This window comes from Syngnathoides biaculeatus, chromosome 12, assembly GCF_019802595.1.
Source record: "Syngnathoides biaculeatus isolate LvHL_M chromosome 12, ASM1980259v1, whole genome shotgun sequence".
Lineage (NCBI taxonomy): Eukaryota > Metazoa > Chordata > Actinopteri > Syngnathiformes > Syngnathidae > Syngnathoides > Syngnathoides biaculeatus.
The window spans coordinates 13,503,895-13,526,175 of record NC_084651.1 but is presented as its reverse complement, the minus strand read 5'-3'; the positions used below and the strand labels follow the sequence as shown (position 1 = coordinate 13,526,175).

General features: G+C 39.5%; 2 protein-coding genes across 2 annotated transcripts in view; both read right to left on the bottom strand.

Annotated features, from left to right (window-relative positions):
• Window positions 1–9,606, bottom strand: part of lrrc1 (leucine rich repeat containing 1) — a 28,786-nt gene extending 19,180 nt beyond the window's left edge. The window contains exon 1 of the mRNA XM_061837733.1: window positions 8,988–9,606. Within this exon, the coding sequence (XP_061693717.1) occupies window positions 8,988–9,146 (159 nt within the window). The 5' untranslated portion in view covers window positions 9,147–9,606. The remainder of the gene's footprint in view (window positions 1–8,987) is intronic.
• A 2,393-nt stretch (window positions 9,607–11,999) lies between these two features.
• On the bottom strand, window positions 12,000–19,843 carry eloal (elongin A, like). The gene is made up of 11 exons (XM_061837984.1): window positions 19,690–19,843; window positions 17,912–17,968; window positions 17,715–17,827; window positions 16,812–17,643; window positions 16,646–16,745; window positions 16,408–16,575; window positions 16,211–16,308; window positions 15,649–15,829; window positions 15,195–15,309; window positions 12,550–12,635; window positions 12,000–12,371 (listed from the first exon to the last, which is right to left on the bottom strand). The coding sequence occupies exons 1-11, from the start codon at window positions 19,765–19,767 to the stop codon at window positions 12,307–12,309; spliced, it is 1,893 nt and encodes a 630-aa protein (XP_061693968.1). The 5' UTR covers window positions 19,768–19,843; the 3' UTR covers window positions 12,000–12,306.
• Between the last annotated feature and the right edge of the window lie 2,438 nt (window positions 19,844–22,281).

Genomic DNA, 22,281 nt, shown 5'->3' with positions numbered 1-22,281 from the left:
GCGTTGCAGTGAACGACTAGCGCACACAGCGTGTAACTAAAGTCAAACGAATGTCCTTTGGCGTCCATTGAGCGTCATTTGAGCGTTTCCCGAACATCCATGCATATGGGTATATAAACCGATGCTTTGCATTCTTACGTGCAGCGCTAGTTGCTGAAGTCCGCACCCAACCTTTTTTTCGTCTAGGCGGCATGATGCTGACTGTTCAAACTCACGAGAACAACTGAAGTAAGTATGAAATTTCCAATGTTTTCGTTCCCGTTCCACTGTAAAAATTACACGCCAGCAAACGCTATTCTGTCGTTATTCACCCGTTTAGTCGCACACTCAACACGCTCGTCTAACGTTGACAAATCGCTCGTCGCATGCCAGTAACACGTAAGCACACGCTAATGGTTTTTAGGGGTATCTTATTTGGTTGCTGTAACACGCTTCTCGTGCGTTAGACACACGTTAAGACATGCGTTAGACACAAGTTAATCGCACGCCAGATGTGTCATCCGCGTTTGAGAACGCTGAAAAATAGAACGATTGAAATGTTCAGAGAACGTTGACCAGAACGTCATGGTGTGACGGAGCCTAAAGGCAGGACCCAAGCAATGTTCAATAGTACTGTGAATTCATATACATTAGGCTCGAGACGAGGGCTGAGGAAGGGGCATGGCAAATAAATGAGTAAATAAAAACTATGCTAACTCGACTTCAAAAGCAAGCAGACAAAATTTCTACCTCACAATTTAAAAAAATTAAAAAGTTAAAGTTTGCACCACTGAAACATGTCACACTGACATTTATTTTTACAGAATGTTGGGATAGTGATAAACTGCCAAAAATGACAGCGTGTCTGTAATGCCTAGAGCAGACTATATGATTTTAGCCCAGATTTTGGCACAATTAGTTCAGTTTAGTGTCTTTTAAACTAAAATGGTCATCATTACCATACTAAACCTAAGTATGATTTCTAACCATTTAGTATTTCGCAGTCTCAAATTCTGTACACCAAATAATAACATCATGTCATAGCTAGACAATCTATGCTTTTCTGTACATCTTGTACCTTTTTAACAGCATGCACTACATTATTCGTGTTCTCTGGTTAGAAGCACATTTGCAGGCCAAGTAGTCATAGGCCTGAAATTAAAGACCGATAAAACAGAAAATTTCCAAACTGGCTCCATGTCTAAATTATCCAAAATTGACAGATTTTCTATCCAAATAAGTCTCCCCTTCCTTTCATGTTAGTTGTGTGTCATCCTCAAAACCGCAGCACACTTTCATTACCTTCACACGTCAATAAAATAACCCAGTCATCTTATTTCTACCTGCGTAATATCATCTGACTCTGCCGCATACTCACCTCCCATCTGCCACAAACCTGGTTCAGTCTGGTCACCACCCGTATTGACGATTGCAACTCTCTCCTCTTTACTCTCCTACACAAGTCCACCCATAAGCTTCAATTGCTCTAGAAATCTGCCTCTTTCCATCATATTAACCCCATCCTCCAGGAACTTCATTGGTTCATGGTTAAACAGAGGATCCACTTCAAACTTCCTTTACACCTTCACGGCCATTCACAACATCACTCCTTAATTTTTGTCTGACCTCCTCCACCTCACCAACCCTAGGCTGCACCCTCAGGTCCTCTTCCTCCATCCATTTGGCTGTTCTTCCTGCCTGCCCAGGTATCATGGGGAGTGGAGCTTTTAGCCAGTCTGCTCTGAAACTCTCAGCCAGCTGACCTCCAAAATTTAGACTCTCTCATTACCTTCAAATCCAAAATTAAAACATACCTTGTTCAGCATCGTCTACTCACTCTTATTACATTGTCCTTCTTTCATTGAATGTTTTTGTCAAATTTGTACTGGCCTCATGGATCGGTGTCTGGAAAGGTAAGCGGTGGCCTGACACAGCGCTATATTAAGTGCCATTCAGAGACTTATTGTAGTCTAAAAGTGTTGGTCTTAAATAAATCTGCAAATACACCTGTACTTATGTCGTACGGCTCAGGGCGACGACACTTCGCTAGCCACTGGGTCCTTAAATGTTTATTTTTCTTACTGGGCAGAATATGCCACAGAGATTTCCTTTGATTATTTCTATACAAATTGTGGCAAAATTTACTGATACATTAAGGCATTTTCACGTGTCCGATGGTGGTGGTACTGGATGTGATTACACTTCAAATCAGCCATGATTTCATTGTTTACGAACAGAATAATTCACATCCGCGCAAGTAGGTCATGTGACTCGCCAAAATGTCACCGCCCATGAAATATTTGTAATTGCCAATAAAAATCTTCCCAAAACACCGTTAACTGATATCGAATTAACCTCAAATTTTCAAGCTACAGTGCATATGACATGACCTATCAGATTAAGGCTTTTCATTGTTCAGTGGAGTGACATTCATTGTAAATGCCCGCAAAATGAATTGTGCCGCTTGTGTCACCTGAACCATATAGTGTAACTCCAGCCTAAAACTGATAGACACCTACCCATGATATTGACACTAGTCATGTAAAAAGAAATAAAATTTATAAAAGCTGGAAAATTTAGGACAATTGGGGAAAAAATGCTTATTTAGGACTGTCATTATCACATTTTTAATCTAATGAAGATTCTAAAACAAAAACATTGTTCAAGCAACACTATTTGTTCAAGGGGAAGGAACGACAATGTTGCTTCACAACATGGTTATGAAATCCTAAGTCTTAGAAAGATAATCTATGAGTCAAATACATCATACCATAAACATCAGACCAATTACCTTACTGTGGTCCAACTCTTTGTGTTCGTTCTAGTGGCTCCACTACATGACGATAAATCTGTCACATCACATTGCGGACAAAATGGTACATAATGGTTCACTCTATAATCACATAGGTATGAAGTTAGTCCAAAACAATGTTCTCAGGGAATTACCTAGATGGATGCCAAGTGGCCAAACTTGCCCACAAGGAATTTTCCGCATTCATGCAAAAATATGTGTTCATGCATTCGCACAGGTCAAGTTGAGTTGTTTAGGGTCAACAGCAAAGGACACATTTTCAAAACTGAATAAAAGGGCAGTAATATTCCAAAAAGTAGGCTCATCAAACATTTCCTGTTTGACACACACTTAAGCCTGATATTTAATGCTTTACTGTATGCCACAAAAGACAGACATGAAATATCCACCTCTAAATAAAGTTTAGATTCCCTGTAAGAATGCTGCATGATATTTTATTTATTGTATACATTTACAGCTTCCAAAATTCAGCTGTAATGGGCATGGCTGGAATGGGGATCAGCAAGAACTTTACTGATGTAGGCCATTCATACGCAAAAAAAAAAAAAACAACTGATAATTCATAAAGTTCAACAGGGTAGTGAATGATGTATGCATTAACTGTGGAATTCAATTCAAACAAATTGTCTCAGTCACAGTTGCCCCCAAAATCGCTTCAAACCAGTCCAGCATGAGGTAATCCCAAGTGTACAACCCACAACAGTTCAATCCACATAGTTCGTGATTCGCTTTAGGTCCGGCCTTTGCCGTAAACATATTTATTATTGTGTTGAATCCATTCTGTTGTTGATATGGAATGTATTTAGTGGTCATTATCCATGGGCGAAATGCTTGAACAATGTTGTCCACAGATTTTTTTTTTTTTTTTTTTGGGGGGGGTTGTTGTTTTTTTTGGAGGTGAGGGGGGCAGTTGTTAACAGAAACAGAGTGTTCTAACAGAAGTGTCTCGGCTTTCTATATCCATGTACTCGAGGTATAACATATGGAATTGAGCAATTATCACATTCATGTCTGATTACAGTCAATTATTCAGTGCTATATAACCACATGAAGGTAAGTAACCTTACAAAAGCAGTGTTTAAAAGACACGGCATGGCTAATCAATTTGTTTTTAATAAGATTTACATAAACCAGAGCAATTGAAATTGAAACAAATTACAGTCCTTATTTAATTAATAAGGTATTAGGGTATCTTACTTTAGTCCATCCATCCATCTTCTCAACCTCTTATCCTGAAAAGAGTGGCGGGAGTGCTGGAGCCTATCCCAGCCATCATCGGGCAGGAGTATATGGCAATATTAAATAATTACCTAGTAAGGGTATGACATTTAAACAAGCACCACAATAAAATAAAACAGTTTGAGGTCAGTGCAAGGCTTAAGCTTTTAATATCCTTGTGAATTTTTCATCTGAGCAAAACAACAGTTTCTTTGGCCGAAACGTGAGCACTGGGCCACGTCCACTTATCCACTTCAGAGCCAAACGCAGACAGTAAGCAGTGAACTGGATAGTAAGCCAACAAGAGGGTTCACCCAGTTATGTATTTTGAGTTCACTCAGTAAGCATTGATGACATTAGTAACATCCCAGTGAGAATGGTAAAACGGTTCTCTCTGTTGACATGCTAATAAGAAACTCATCATGATGCTGAACATGCATAGAATACTTCCAACCTTGATTCTCATCATTCTATTGTCACGTGGAGGTGTGAAGGCTGTCTCAATGACAACATACCTGCCAATAGCATCTTTACAGGCAATAAAAGTAATTTGCACTAGTTCACACTTGACAAAGCATGAGTAATGTACTTTGTCAGTGTTCAAGTGATGCACCACTGGTCTGTAACTTTTCAGCTCAATGATTCTTCAAAAAGGAAACATGCTCCCTGATTTAGTATGGACTGATTTGTTATGGTCAGACCAGCAACAGATGTGTTTTAAAGTAACAAACCTTCTAAAATTAGCAATTTAGCTTACTTTTAGTAAGTAGTACAAAATTGATAAAACTACTGATACACTAACTTATCTACTGCAACTTCATTGTCTTAACCTTTTTAGGGGATGGGTCCCAAGGTATGCATCTTAGGGTGGGATGTCCAGACTTCACACTTCCCAGTCACTGTACCCACCATTTCCTGCAGGATCCCAAGGTGTTCCCAAGCCCGCCGGGAGACATAGTCTCTTCAGTGTGGCCTGGGCCTCCCCCCCCAGGCCACCTCTTGGTGGGACACGCCCAGAACACCTCACCATGGAGGCGTTCAGGGGCATCCGAACCACATGCCCGAGCCACCACTCAATGTAACTGATGAGTAAAATATGTTCTCATGACATACATACATCCATTATCTGAGCTGCTTATCCTCACAAGGGTCAGAGCAGTGCTGGACCCTATTCCAGCTATCTTCAGGCAGAATGCAGGGTACACCCTGAACTGGTTGCCAGCCAACCACAGGGCACGTAGACACAAACCAGTTCCACTCACAATCACTCCTAAGGGCAATTTAGAGTCCCCAGTGGACCTTTCCGACCTGTCAATCACTCGTACAATAATCGCCAATCAGATAGCTGCATTGTCTTAACTCCTGGCTTGACAAGCCCCTGCCGCCATATTGTCCCACAAGCAATACTGGTTGTCAGTAGTGTGCACTTTGAAAAGTTAATGTTACGGAGAAAATTGTCCTCAGATGCGCTTGGGGAACGTGGAATTCTAATGAAAGATATCCTGCTAGGTTACAAGGGGCCCGGTTGATTCATTATCCAAAGCCTAAAACACAATTGACAAAGTGTCTACAATGGATTGAGGCTTGCGGAAGACCGCACGTACAACTAAATGTGAACAATATCAACAAACACAAGGCTGTATGTTTGAAGCAAGAAAATATCTTCTCTGAGTTTGATTTACATTATTATCAGTCCTTTATACATTGCAGAACAACCTTCACTTTGTTAGTGTATCACTGACCTGGTGAATGAAGTGTGTAATGTTTTATGCCGGAGAGTCGGGTTAGTGATACATAAATGCGCCATGTCATGCAAGAGAAATGTCCATTTGCCCATTTGTATCACATCAGACTTTTAAGACAGAGCAGTGGGTTCGATTACGAGCCAAGTCAAATGAATACACCCACTCACTTAAAGACTACAATGATATTACTCGTGATCTTTCCAAGTAAAAAGTACTCACCCTGCTTTACATGCGCAGGACGATTCCCCTATTTTATTCTGTTAGATTTCAATATGAAGTTTGTGAGGCGTCAAACTTTTTTGCATCAATCACCAACATTTTGCTGTAACTCTGACATTGCGTCCTGCTCCGTCCAAAATCTTAATTCCGCGTACATATCCTTGTGTGAAATAGTTGAGACCTCTCTGTAGAACTCTCTTGGAAAAGTCTGATGCATTTGGCAAAAAACATACCGCACCATTATCTGGAATATGGGTTAGAGAATCCACTTCAACTCTGTTCTGTTCAGTCACAATTTTGGAAGCTTCTGGAACATGGCAAATGTAGGTAAGGGGAGATCGCCAGTCGTAAAGGTCCATTAACGCATGTGAGCGACTGGATAGGACGTCTGCCTCACAGATCTGAGGACCAGGGTTCTAATCCCGTCCCCGCCTTTGTGCCGTTTGCATGTTCTCGCAGTGGTATGTGGGTTTTCTTCAAGTACTCCAGTTTCCTCCACATTCCAGAAACATGCATGGTAAGTTAATTGAATACTCTACATTGCCTGTAGGTGTGAAAGCGAATGCGAATTTGTTTATATGTACCCTGTGATTGGCTGGTGACCATTTCAGGGTAAACCCCACCTCTCACCCAAAGTTACCTGGGATAGGCTCCAGCACAGCCGAGACCTCAGTGAGGTCAAGCGGAATGGGAGATGAATGAATGAAAAAGTTTAAATGAATAAGGTTGGATTCCAATTAATATTAGTAGTCATTTTAATTGACCATATTCATGTTCCCCCTGGATGTTTCATTGGGTCAGCACAATTCAACCTACAACAACTTGTGCATATCACTTGACATGAAAATGTAATCAGGCCCCCATCAAACGAACACAAATGAACAAATCACATTATAACAACTACCTTGTGTACCGTGTGAAGCAATGAGATTGTTTGACTGAATGAACATGTCGTCAAATATCAGTAACTTCAAGGGCATTTGGCTAGCTGCTGGTATATTCTTTGCTTGACCGTCACCAAACCCTTCTGTTGAGAGAGCAACATTCCATGGTTTGTTGATTATGCCATTAGGAAACCACATCACTGATCGTTCTGAATTTGGTCAATATGGTGTAAATTATTATTGTTTAATAGTGTCTTGAAGCAAGTGGAAAAAAAAACTGCATGAACTACATCAATTGTAAGAGGAGTTACAGTACACCCACGCAGACAACTGCTATGAGAACTCTTCCGGTCAACATTATTTTACGGAATATAATATTGGCATTAAAACAGGAGTTCAGAAGATTTGGGCAAATTCTGTCATCAAATAAGAATACATTTCTGAATAGTTAATTTTACCCATATTGAACAATAAATTTTGTACGGATGTAAACAGTTTTATTAATTGCAATCACCGCAGTTAACGCTATTTACCTCACTAGAAAAGCAAATGTTTACTTTTAATGGAGGGCAGGCTTGACAGCAAATCACCTGTTCTCTAAAACATTCAACCCAGGTGATCTTGGAATTATATTTTCCTGAATGAATGGTGCTTTTTTTTGCCCTCAACACATTAAAGATCACTACAACTTCAGACCCTTTTGTGATTGAGAGCTAGACAAATAATCTTGACTTGATTGACTTGTGACCGCTCCAGGATGTACCTCACCTCTCCCCCAAAATTCAGATGCCCTACTGTAGGTTCCAGTGTAACTACAATCCTAAGGAGGACAAACACTATTAAAAAAATGGAAGAAAGGAGATTACAAATTATTTGTTGACTTATTAACCACCTCATACATTAATACACCTGCAGAACAGCTATTGATTTCCTTATCTTCATGTCCTTCCATTAGAATGAGGTAATAAAACATAAATTTAAGGCAGTACAAGGTGGCCTCCATCCTGTGTCCACTTGTCAGGGTTCAGCATTGGATACAGGAGAACTGGTTTGGCAGCCAAAATCGAAGGCAAGTTAACAAAATCAAACAAGTTGTCAAGAGACAGAAACTAGTCCAGATTCTGCAGTTGGACTGTAGATAGTCACACGTAAATAATGTTGAATAAGGCCTAACACTGCAAATCCTTTAAGTAGTATTCAACTTAATCCAGAGGACTGGGGTCAAATGTTTGGCTCTCAGGGGCCTACAGTTTATCTTGCCTTCTGTTTAGCTACAAGAGCCTCTGTTTTGTCACACAAGGTTGTCAATCAGGGTCATGTAAAGTGTTTGGCTTTCGCACGGCGCATTCAAGGATAGGTCAGCTTGTTAAACTAATTTCAAACTCTCTGAAAGCCTGACTGGAATTTTCCTGTTTCCTTGGAAAAAAACAGCAACTAGATAGGATATCAGACTTTTATTACCTTGACCCACTTTGTATGCATCTCTTCCCAATTGTACCACAAGTTATACACTACTTCCTGGAGATATTTCTGCATGCTACATCACATGACGATGTTTTGATTGTATCCCTTGAGTGGATGAATATTACGCATAAAAAAAAAAAAGAAAAAATCAACAAGAATGAGGAAGCCCATAAATGTTCCGCACAAGTGGATTTATGATAAATTGGTGTTTACTTCTCCTGCACATAGGCTATGTTCTGTTCACAGCTTTAAATGTTGTTTATAGACTCGAACACTTGACGGGCTTGTTTGGTTAAGGTTGTGTTGACCATTTGAAAGTTTGTACAAAGAATTGTCTGTTGCATTCAACGGAATTGAGACAAAAATGTCCGACAGTAGTGACCAAACCAGACACGGAATGCATTTAAAGGCCGCACATATGTAGTATAGTTTCGTGATCCCGTGGCGTGTAGTACGGGAAATTTCCACCTCCGTGGCTTTGCCTGCCTCGCTGATCTTGCGTAATGATTGTCCCCAGGTCCCAGCGCATTCTCACGGGATGGATAGATCAGCCCTGCCACCTCTACTTGAAACTTCCAACAGCGGACCGAGGCGGCCTTTTGTGTGCGTGGGTGAGTGGGTGGGTGGAGAAAGGTGTACGGAAGCGGCAACTCGGCGCTTGCTTACCTTGGGCAAGTCCCGAAGTTGGTTGGCGTCCAATAAGAGCTCCTCCAAACTGCGTCCGTAGCGGTAAATTTCATCTGGCACAAAGAGCAGCGAACAGTGGCGTCTATCGATCGTCTCCACATGACGGTTGCACCGCCACAGGGGGATACAGTGAAACATCGCGGGGGTGGTGCGGGTGAATGGAATAAACAGACAGGTTTGAGAGAACGCAACAGATTGCCGCGACGGGACAGCCCCGGCGTTGAAAAAATAACAAATACCCGCAAAGCGAAATTAACAGGTGGTTCACAGCGAAATTCCAGCCGTAAACAAGTCCAAGGTGGCGTTTTGTTAAGTGGCGACCGACATGGGAATCACTCTCCGTCTGTCGTCACTTTGCTCACTTTGAAGGCACCCGCCTAACACCGCTCCGCCACCGTCGCTTTTACTGCATGGAACCGGGCTACATCTCCGTGAGGCCGGGGGAAAACAGAACCACTGGCGTGTCTTCGCGTAGTTGCCGTACTTAATTTCCTCTAGCGTCCAGATTCTGACCCGGAACATTCACTCCCTCATTCCAATCCTACGTCATCGCTTCAGACGGCTCCTCCCTCCCTCCCAGGGCCGCCATGTTGGGACGGAGCGGCTGCCAAGTGCCATACATCTTTATGTACATATGTGTTAATAGGCCGACTGTACAATACATATATGTACCATAAAAAATTGATATTTTATACCTGTAATATTTATCGATAAACGTAGACATAAGATTCTGACTTGAACAACAGAAACGGATATCATTTTTAAATTTTAAGTAGAAGCCGCTGACCCTGGGAACTCGCTGCACTTTTTTTGTTTTGGGATGAACATAAACATTTCACTTTTATCACAAATTTGTCCAACTTTATTTTACTGTCAAAAACTTTGCAGCCGCTATTTTAAGTTTTCATTTGCCGGATAAGATGTTGTCGAGTCCGGGTCATACCATTTTTTTTAGAATTAAAAAAAAAGATGTCTTGTCTAATATTTATTTTTTTTTAAATCTGTTTAAAAGGCACATGCTTAAAGGCACTAAAATTTTCGGAGTGTGTACGATTTGAAATTCTAACTCCAATATTTTCCTTTTTATTGCAAAGGAATATTAGCTCCAAATATCAGTTATAAACTTCATTGACTATACTAATCAGCCGTATCTCATAAAAGCAGTCTAACTCTACTCTTCACACTTCATTATGACTTATAAAACTTGAAAACATGTCTTTAAATTAAACAGCTTCTAAATTTAAATCAAACAAAATATTTATTCCAACATTAAATTGTAAGTGAAGTTCAAATATGGTCATCACACCCAAAAATGTTTATAGTATTTTTGAACTACTATTTTAGCATTACTATGCATGTTTATGCAGAGTAGCTAAAAATAAGCCTTATTTGAAGCGTCTTATATTTCAATAAGCCATCTATAAAGCTAACCATATATACACACAAGAGTACATTTTTACTAGTACTTTTTCTCAACTCAAATAGTTGCACTGTAGTATTTAGATACTGCAGGAAAAATGATAACAGTATACAATACCTTACACAAGCCACATTGTGACCGGTTGTATAATAACCATCGAGTTGTATGTTTAACTATTCAGTTTTGAGTCACTCTCAATAAACATATTGTAACAATGTTTATTGTGGCTGTACTTTGTAGTTTTGTACTTTGAGTCATCTATTATTCCATTTTCTGAGCTGCTTATCCTCACAAAGGTCACAGGAGTGCTGGAACCAATCCCAATTGTCATCGTGAAGGATACAGGCTACACCGTGGGGTGGTTGCCGGCCAATCACAGGGCACATGGAGACAGACAGCCACACAATAACACCTAGGGGCAATTTAGCCTCCAATTAGTGCAGGTTTTTGTGATGGAGGAGTTCCGGGAGTAAAGTCATGCAGGCACGGGGAGAACATGCAAACGTCACACAGGCAGGGTCGGGGCTTGAACCCCGGTCCTCAGAACTGTGAGGTCAGCGCTCTATAGCTGTACTACCATGAGACATGTTTCCTTATTAACTCTATTAGTTATGAGTCAAACACAGGAACCAGGACTCAGTATGATGCTGATCTATGCAAGTGAAAACTACAACTACATTGACACTGGCCTTTTTAAACAGAAGGTTGGTTTCCCTGAAGGGATTATAACGTATGATTTAGCACTGCAGCAGGGCACCTGCTTATACTTGGATCTAAGTGGCCTTAGAAATGTCATCATTCATCCTTTGCCTCTGATTGTGCCTCATTCTGCAGATTAAATAGCTTGGTGTGATATGACTAAGCATGATATGCCCTGTCCTATCTATCCAACATTCGTTTTGTCCTGGGTAGTGATCCAAATAGTGGGTGCCATGTCATAATTACATTAAGCAATTTAGACTGCGCCCCAGGATGTGAAGCAAAAGAAGACATTACTGTGCTGACCATTTTAATTAAGTGATTCTTATGAATGTGGCAAATGCTCTCAAATGAAGTAATTAATCACAGCACCAAAACACAATCACCACTTCACCGCCGAGAGAATCTAGGGCTGTGGGGGCCCCGGGCAGTCGTCTGCTTTGTATTTTAGCAAGTCTGCCACACTAACATGCCACTTTACTTTTTAATGCAGTGCATTCACTTCATTCTTCATCTTGGCTACTGGGGATTTGTCAATTCAGTGGCAAGTTACGTGAATTGTAAAAATATAGGGAACCTCCAAAATATTGAAACTGTCAAATCAGGAGAACATAAGAGCAGCTCCTTCACACATTTATGAATAAAGGATGCAGTCAGTCATCTCACATGTGCTATCGCACGTGATGCATGCAAGGTGGTGAAAGTTGTGACACCTTTAAAACCTTCTGCTAGTATCTCTATTATCCTAATATACCCCATTCCAATGGACACAGACAAGGAGCTTGTAAAGTGAGAACCAGAAAAAGACCAGATTTGGTATGCATTGTAAATGATTGGTTGGAATAACTCGGCGGGGAAAAAAATACTTTGCATGGGAGTCAAAATGTAACTTTATTTATACGTGCAAATTTTATGCACTCGCTAGTGTATTTTAAAGTACACGTGATCTTGTTGGTGTGCCCGCCAGTTGTATGACAAATCATTTTACAGCAATTCCTCTAGAGGGAGCCACACTATTTGGTAAACCAAGTTTTCAACTCCGCCTTCAAAATCCCAAAAAGGGACCAATTTTGCATTTTATGAAAAATTTAATTGCTTGTATTAGTTGTATGACCACTCATTCAAGGTCAAGGGTTTCCATGACTCAGGCACATAAAGTGCAAGGTCATCCAAGTGCCTTTATCGTCTTCGTCCCTGCTGCTTCTTGAACGCTTTTAGTGACTTTGCCATCATTGGCGCCACCCCTGTGTTGACAAACATGACCAAAAGATTATGCAAGCAAAAATTAACATGGTCAGTTTTATGCTGAATAATCAAAAAGACCTTAATTTCTATACCCTAACCTTACCTGTAACTCCTCTTTTGAAGAACATGCAACAAACAAAATTTTGGAAAAATAAAATTCAGTACTCGAGAGCTCACTTGTTTTTTTGCGAATGTCTTGGGTGCTGCTGCTGGTCTTTGCAGGCTCATTGCTCGGCCTTGATCTGGTCTCTTGGGACTTGACACTAAAAACAAGTAGAAAGTTGCAAAACATTGACATTAGCTTCATCAAAGTATGATACCAACAGCAGACATTGGAACATACTGTTAGTCTCCTCGCATAGTTGAGTGTTTTTTCCCCAAAAACCAAAAAGAGGCAACAGTCATGTTGGTACTTTTATATTGCTTTAGTAACCATGAATGTAAAATTTAAGCAGTTATCCTATTCGGCAAGAGCTATGACAAAGGTCGCTTATTACCACAGCAAAACCAGTCTGCCGAGTACACTTGGCATGTTAAGGTACTCAAAAGGCCACATACAGCAAGTGCACGTCTTCACATTTTCAGTGGAAAAAAAGGTTTTGCCATGTAGTTACCCAAAAAAAAAGAAAAAGAAATGGCTTATACCCTCGACAATATAGTTGATTTTTTTTTTTGGGGGGGGGGGTAAAAAAAAAGTGGTTACATAAGTATGCACACCACTTATGACTACAAATGTGTTCAAAATTAAGCGTTCATTCAAACTCAAATGGGACTCGCCACATCAAATTTTAAAATTCGCATGATCCAAACCAAATAGTTCAGCACAAAACAACACAGCCACATCTTGTTATAAAAGGATGCTGCACTTGTGTAACCACATTCTCGGTTTGTTTTGTTTTTATTTGTACTTAAGATCCCAAAAGGTTTTGGTTTTATTTTTCCCCAAACATGATTTGTACAGGTCATAGATAGGTGTCATAATAGAAAGTTTCAAAATGATTTTTTTTTTTTTTTTTAAATACCAACTGTGGTATTTGAACAGGAGTTGTGTAGACATTTTATCCACTACGTAGAACAACATTAGTCTGGATTACTTTGCCATTCATGTTAGACAATGTCAATATTAATCTCAGCGTTTACTCAAGTTTTTAGGTTATTCTTGGGTTGCAATCACGTGATAATCGCCACCATTTCTACAGACAAAGTAGGCATTGCAGACGACATCACCATGGCAACATCCACAGAACCATGTGTAGGGGCGGATGGTTTCTGCCTACTTTCACTCTGTCGCCAAAGCTAGATATGTACAGAAGATCAAACTGTGACGCTATCTATCCGTATACTCTCCACAACGACGTACTTTAAAAAGGATCTGAAAGACTTCCCTGAAGCAGAATATCCGGACACTACAAATACACATGCTTACAAAATCATCAGAACAGACAACCATTTGCCTTGTGTACTCTAGCTTCGTTCAGTTCTGCACGTCGTATATTTGCAAGCCACTTTTGTTGCAGTTTTTTGTTCCCCCCCCCCCTCAATAACTCAATTTTATCCTCTCCTTCATGCAATTTAATCTTTGGAACACAAATTATAAAAAAATTAAAACAATTTAAATAAATAAATCGCTTCCCAATGTATCTGTTTCCGCGATTTCCACATCCGTAGACGCAACAAAAATCTGGCATGATGACGGTAGACAGCTGACTGTCTAAAACAATGCCAGTCAAGTACCCAGATGAACAAGCGTGACAACACGTGCAACCCAGCCATGCAGTAAACTCTTAAATTAGATGCCTCATGGCATCAACATTATCACAGCCATAAATATTCAGACCCCTTGCCCAATCTTTTGTAGAAGCACTCGAGCTAATATAGCCATTGATGTTTTTGGGGAACTATGCTAACAACTTTTTCCAGGTGGCTTTGGGATGCCCTCTCATTTCTCCTTGCAGATCCTCTCCACTTGTGTCAGGTTGGATAGTGAACATTGGTGGACACCTATTTTCAGGTCTCTCCAGAGATGCGCAATTGGGTTCGAGTCATGCCTCTGGCTGTGCCCTTCAAAAACAGAGTTGTTCTGAAGCCACCACTCCTGTATTTTAGCTGCATGCTTAAGGTCAGTTTTGTTGGAAGGTGAACCTTCACCCCAGTCTAATGTGCAGGGCACTTGGTAGAAGGTTTTTGCCAAGGATATCCCTGTTGATATTCCAGAACTTTCTCCCATCCCCATCTCTGGAGCTTAGCCACAGTGCGTTCCTCTTTACCTCTCTCGATTTGTCAGATGGCCAGGTCTAGGAAGGGTTTAGGTCATTTTATACATCTCCCATTTAAGGATTATGGGGCAGCATAACTTTTGTTAAGCCTGGCCTGATCTGTGCCTTCCCAAAATTCTGTCTTTGAGCTATTCAGGCAGTTACTTAGACCTCATAATTCTTATTTGCTTGGACATGCACTGAGTTGTATGATCTTGCATAGAATACTGTGCAGCTTTCATAATAAAGACCAATCAAATCAAACTACTGGACTCCAATGGAGATGTAAACCATCTCAAGGCTGATCAGAAATGAATAGTACCAGAGTTAAATAACACAGAAAAGGGTGTGAATACTTACGGCTGTGTGATATTTCTATTTATTCTTTCAAAAACCTGCAAAAATAGAGTTTTTCTTATGTCAATATGTTGTGTGTGTACATGAACGAGGAAAAAAAAAAAATCGAAATATTTTAGAAAAAAAGCTGCAATATGTCTGAAAATTTTAAGAGTGGGGGTGGGTCTGAATACTTTCTGTACCCACTGTATTTGAAGAGTCAGCACATACCTGATCCTGGGCTGCTGAGGCTGTTGAACCGCAGTGCCGTGGATTTCTTGTTTGATACGTACATCTCTCGGTGGCTTAGCAACAGTGTGAATAAATGCCATCTTCACTTGTCGACCTAAACACATGGGTGTGAACCAAGTTACGAAAAAAAAAAAAAAAAATTTGCCGAGAATTTCATTACTACAGAAGCAGGTCAGTATTGCCCAGTGACATTCTTACCTCACCCCCACCAGTTTCTTCAATTTTAATGCACTACACCCCACCAGAATCACTGTACATAAAGGGATATTGGCTGCCTGTCAGTTCTCTTGATTAGTTATTGCATGACACCCCCCGGATTAAAATTGGTACACCTGTTTTCTCCATTAAGGTGTCCTAATTCAGTCCAGATACTAAAGCAGTCTATTTCCTCTTCAACTTCTGACCCCATTTATTTTGAAAATCTGCTGCACACCTTTGGGTTTCTTGGAATGATCAGAGTTGATTTTTTTGGCCAGTGTCTGGAATTTTTTTTCCCTCTCCTCTGAGAGTCTGACGTACATTTCCTTCCATGACTCGTACTGCTGAAGTTTGGCATCCTTGAAGTCTTTGTGGCAGTGTTTCCCCCACAGGTGGTCTGTCACGCCGACGTACACCTGCAGATATGAGAAAGACAAAACACTAAACTGACAACATAAAAATCATAATATACGTTGAGATTTATTCAAGTTCCACAATTAGACTTAAATGTAGAAACTGTGTTAGTCTGAATCAATTACTATGCAGTTGGAAAACATGTTCATTGACATTAAATTAAACACGCAGTGATTTTAAGGTCAAAATATTAAGGTATTGTTCAACAAAACAAACATTGTGGCTTATGATTTCTCTTGCGCGCCCTTAATGAAGTCATGAGTTTTATGTAGACTGCACACTTTGTGTATGAGCCATGATTGTTTAAACGTCAAGTTTATATAACCTAGGAGAGCCTTTGGCAGGTGTGTCTAGTTATAAAATAGATTTTGATTTATTACTACCGGATTGCATTCCTCAATACGCAGCAGCTGCTGCGGCGTACATCTCTCCAACACTGGCTCAAGGATTTCAAATGGGACGCCGCCAGTTTCATAAAGCACTGACAAAAAAAAAAAAAAAAAAAAGTCAAAGCTATAAAACCCAAAACATTCACACATGCAAAAAACAACAACAAAAACACTTTCAAAGCATTATTTACAGTTAATATTGTTTTGCAGTGTGCGGATACACTGCTGGTACAAGCTCATCATGGCAGGGAGGAAAACTGTCTTGGATCCAGAGTAAACGGCCATTTTTTTATTTAGCCGCTGGCCTGTGAAGACTGTGCAGTCCTCAGATAGGTCCCCCAAATCAGGCTCTTTCTCAACTAAAATAAAGAAAAACAAAAAAGGTTTATCATTGTGAATAAGAATGCGTGTTTATTGGACATACTGTACCTTTCCTCTCGAGGTATTCAAAATTGGATGCTTTGTCACATTCATTTATAAAAGCAGGTAAAGGAATGTGAAGCAGGTCTTTTGGAGATTCCAACTTCATCTAAAACCGATGTCAATCAAATTTTAACCAATTGTCCAGATGCAAAATGTTTAGTTTCAGTCAAACCTTTTTTGGAGAAACAGGTATCCATGGGGACTCGGCAGGTTTTACAAAAGGCTGCTCCTTTACGATAGTCTTGATCCTTTTGGATGTTTTCTTTGCTCTGGATCGATCCTTCTTTAAGGCATTTTCATCATAGTTTAAGTACGATTCAAAAGACATGGATGGCGCCTCCATTTCGCTCTCACTGTTTTCTTGTATTTTGGGCTTTTTGTTTGAGGGTTTTGACAACTCATGTCCAGAATCACTTTCTTTCTCCCATTTCTTTCTTTTTCTATTTGGGTTGTCCCAACTACTTGATATTCCTGATGAGCCATCCTGTCGAGTATCATTCAAGTCAGGGGATGTCGAATGTTTGTCATGAGACAAGGTTCCGTTGCAGTCTTGTGAGGATTCCTTTGACGGCTTTGACTTCTTTTTTGACTTTTCTCTATTTTTTTCCAAATAAGAGACTACACAGCCTGAACTACTTTTGTCTTGAAATTCTACTTGGCAGTCAAACTGGAACTTATGAAGTCCATTTTTCTTGTGCTTGGAAACAGAACGATGACATTTATCCTCAGGAACAGCATTTTTCAAACTCGAGATTGCATTTTCAAACTTCTTTGGGTCAAGCTCATCATGAGTTTCCCACTTTTCCTTTTTTCTTTTAGGATTTCCATTAATTTTCTTAGTGTGGCATTTTTCATTCAAATGTTCAACAGCCTTGGTATTTGGTGTTAAGGAATTATTATTTAATTCCTCCTCTGGCTGACCTCCATTAGTTGAGCTATTTTGGTCACTGATGATTTGTTCTTTGGCGAACAAACTTTCTGAGGTATTTCCATCTTCTGTGTGACTGCGTTTAGGAGATGAATGTCAAAAACTGAATTGTGTTCAGTTGATTGGAGGAAAAAATAAGATGCACACCTTGTTGAATTCTTGGGGATTAATTTCTTCCAACCTTTGACCAGCGACTTGGCTAATTCTCCAGCTTCTTTGTGCTTGCGAAAGGAATTCACAGTTTTCCCAATTCCAGTTTCCTAATTTATAAAGAGCACAAATGATTAGACCAAAAAAAAAAAAAATGTACATCCAAATGTAGTATGGTCACATTGCCCACTTACAGCAAGAACATCTACAGTGATGTCTAGATTGTTGAGCTTCTGCAATATTTTGAGAACCTGAAATGAAATTTCTAGAATGAATAAACACTACGTACATGAGAAACAGTTCATGTTCTTGAACATTTTCATGCATCAACCTGATAGAAAAGGGAACAAAACCTGTGATACCAAATACGGCAGTTCTGGGTTTGGATTGCCACAGTTGCTGATTGTGCATATGAAGATGATGCTATGTATGGAAATCTTTCACGCCCTCTGACTGCCAGCTAAAAATGGACAAGCCCTCTGCCCTTTGCTATACGTTCTCTCCATTTGCAAACTGTGCGGCTTTATACTAACCAGTTCTGAACTTATTCAAGCATTTTTTTATTTTTTTTTTTTTTACACCGTCTCCATCTACTTGTTAGAGAGGTATGCAGGTACTCACTGAAAGAAATGGACAGCAATCTTAAACTGAACAACTGGAGGCACAGCCATTTTTAGTAGTAAACCACCTGCCATTCACATTGCCAGACAACCACACAAGTGAGGCAGCCACATGGATGGACTTCACAGTACGGTGAACCCTTTTGCTCTACCACCAAAATGGTTTAAAATCCATGTCTGGCAACATTTGACTAAAGTGCTTCTAGTTTGTAACAGTTATTAAATCTATATGCATTTATGACCTTGAGGATGTGTTTTTCCTTTATTAATAAAAAGAAAATAATTCTGATAATTGGAACACAATGTTATCACTGCATTTTTTTGGTCAAATTAGATTACAGACATTTTCACTACAAACATTTGATTTTATTCCTGTCAATTAGAAGTAGTTTCTTAAAATTATAGCTTGATTTTCCTTTATGTGTTTTAGGTCAAATATACTTGAACCATCTAACCTGGAACAACAACAAAAAAAATAAAAAAAGGAATACTGCCTAGTGGTCAGTTGGAAAACCGTTTGCAATCAATCTCTAAAACAGTGCGTCTCAAAGGGGGGTACAATTATCACTTGTGGTAATCAGGCTAGCTTTTGTGGTTAAAACAAAATACAATCAGAATCAAAGTTGCAGCTGTGCAATAGTTTATTTCAACCTTTTTTTAAAATCAGTAAAGTACTTTTTAAAATGCTCATATGCAATGCTTTTTCCTTCTTGAGTACATATTTTAAAATACAGTTGAGTATTTTATTTATTTTTGACAATGTTGGCAATTATGGTGTACTGTACTTTGAAGGGAAGGAGGGGAAAAAAAAAAAAATCTGTCCATAAGAAAAATCTCCACATGACAAAAAATACATACAAATGGGCACGCTAGAAGAACTTTAATTTAAAAAAAAAAAAAAGCTAAAATCAAGCTATACTGTTTCTCTGATGAAAATTAGCTTTTCAGCTGGCCTTTTTAAATTTGGTACCTGTATGTGCTGTATTTGAAATAAAGAGTACGTTTCAGTGCGTGCCTGCTTTTAATGTGAAACTACGAAGTCTTGTGTGCAATTGTTATTCGTTTTCAATCGTTTTTTCTTTAATACTTTGTTCTTTTTTAATTAGACAACTTTTCAATGACTATTTTAAGACTCTGTTTTATTAGCTGTTTGTTAAAAGCATATTTCTTTCCCAGTAGTGGATATGTCATAATTCATTCAAGTGCTACGTCCACTTAAACGCAAACTAGAGTTGTGTGGAACCTAATTACAGCCCGTCATTGAACTCACCACCACCAGTGATACATTGCCGATTAAACGAATGGTGCGTTGGGTGCAATATGTGGCGAATAAAGGTAGAAGTGCTCGCTACCGTGGCAGACTGTGCCGTGTCTGCAAGTTGAAGTTTGCAGCGTAAGACTCTCTTGACCACCTCCGGGCTTCCTGCCATCACTGCGCTGCATGTAGAGTGTCCACACACACCTGGCTGACGTGTGGCACTAATTATATGCAACGGAAGTGGTGACGGCCACTTCAGGTCCGTGTGATAAGAGACGCTCAGAAATGTGTGACGTCACATAGGGGACCTCTTTACATGACGTAATTGTTACATTCTGTGTTAATGTCAACATATGGAATGAACTGAGTCGCAAGAATTTTATCTTCATTTCATTCTGTTTTAATTTTATTTATGTATTTTCCTGCAATGTACTTATGCCTGTTGTCTGAAGTAATTGAATAGGATTGTTTATATAGATACCGTTCAATATTGTAGTTTATATATTAATACAGCATTCAATGCTATGACAAAGATGTTTGAAAGACTTATGGATGAAACTATTTTGTCAGTAGAAAATGTTTTTTTAAAAATAATAATACGTTGAGCAAAACAAAAAACTAAACTCCATATGGACTGAGTTTTGTGGATTTCCCCTTCACAATATTCTATGTGCTAAGGGGTGGCATAAACCACAAGGAAACAAACCCTTTACATGTCATTTGACCCAATTTGGTGGCTTCAAAGAATTTTAGTCTTTAGTCTCGACTGCTGTAGTGTGAATGTGTGATGTGTAAAATGAAAAGATGATATGTGGGGGGATTTCCTTTTTCACATGAAGATGTTAAAATTTGCTGTCGTGTTTGTGGTATTTCCACCAAAGTAGCTGAGCAGTGTGGGACACCTGTGACAGACCGTTGTAGTTTTGCACACAACCAAGGTTGACCGTGATGGCAAGCGTGTTTATACTAAAACTTAAAGGCCCACTGGCATGCCTATAAACATTCTAAAGTAGATATTGTAATGAAAAATACATATAACATTATTCACTTCAATGTCTATACGAAAAAATAAATATGACTGGAGAGCATGTCATCCATGCACAAAGTTGCGGAAGTCTCACTCGACAGAGAACACCTCACAATCGAGTGAAGTGACTGGGGCAGTATTACCCTATCGTTTCGAGCCATATTTAGATGATATGTGCATCACTTCTAACTAACAACAGACTTCCCGACAGTATGACACAATGTAGCATACTCAGGCGATGGGTGATGGACATCGCTGCCGCCGTCGGCGATGAACAGCGTTGACGGATGAACAACGCCGCCGTCCCCCCCAACTATTATTTTTTTTAATAGCTCTATATACACCTACCTGTAATTTGGAACCTTCAAAGCTCTCATGTTTTGCACTTGTCCAATCCATTTTTCACAACATACCGGGTCTTTTAGAAACATATGAAGAGTGAATCCATCCTCCTGAATGTTCGAGCAATATCCGGCAATACAACGAGCCGGCATTTTGGCTGACAAGAAGGAACAAAGAGCTACCTTCCTACAGGTAAAACAGGTATAAATACACGAACCCGCCTGAGTGGGCGTCTGCTAATAACGTCACTTCCTGCTTCTTCTCCAAAACAAATCCCTTGAGAGGATTTTCATGGCGGGAGTTATAAAAAGCCATATACGTTAAAATCATGTTGTGTGGTGAAAAAATGAATGGGTTCATTCCAGCTGCCTTTTTTATAATTATTAAAAACATACTAAAAAATTATGCTTTGCGTATCAGTACACCTTTAAGTACAGTACTTCCAAAAGCCACATCTGAGGGATTATGAAGGCCCTTGGGTTTCATGTAAGCAAAGCAAAAGCAAAGCAAATTTATTTGTATAGCACATTTCATACACGAGGTAACTCAATGTGCTTTACATGATTAAAGGCATTTGAAAACAAAGAGATAAAACATTTAAAACAGAATAAAAACAATAAAAATGAAAAACAAAATATTAAAAAAGACAATTAAAACCGCATACAGTGCAAGTAATATGATCAAAAAGTGGATATATTCTAAAAAACATGACAAAAAAGAGTTTTCAACCTAGATTTAAAAACATTCACACTTAGGGCTGACCTCACCTCTGTTGGCAACTTATTCCAGTTGTGTGCAGCATAATAGCAAATGGCTGCAATATGTCTGAAAATTGCTTCATCATGTTTGCTTTGGACTCTGCGCTCCACTATTTGACTTGAGTCAGTCGATCTCAGAGCTCTACTGGGTTTGTATTCCGTAAGCATTTCTTTCATGTATTCAGGACCTAAATCATTTAGTGATTTATAGACCAGTAGCATAACTTTAAAATCTATTCTAAACCTGACTGGAAGCCAATGCAAGGACTTTAGGATTGGCGTTATATGCTCTGACCGCTTAGTTTTGCTCAGAACACGAGCTGCAGTATTCTGAATGAGCTGCAGCTGTTTAATACTCTTTTCGGGCAGTCCAGTCAGAAGGCCATTACAGTAATCAAGTCTACTTGACATAAAAGCATGGATGAGCTTTTCCTGGTCTGCTTGAGACATACAAGACTTGACTCTAGATATGTTTTTCAAATGGTAGAAGGGAGTTTTTGTGATTGATTTGATATGATTGTTGAAAGTCAGGTCAGAATCAATCAGAACACCAAGGTTT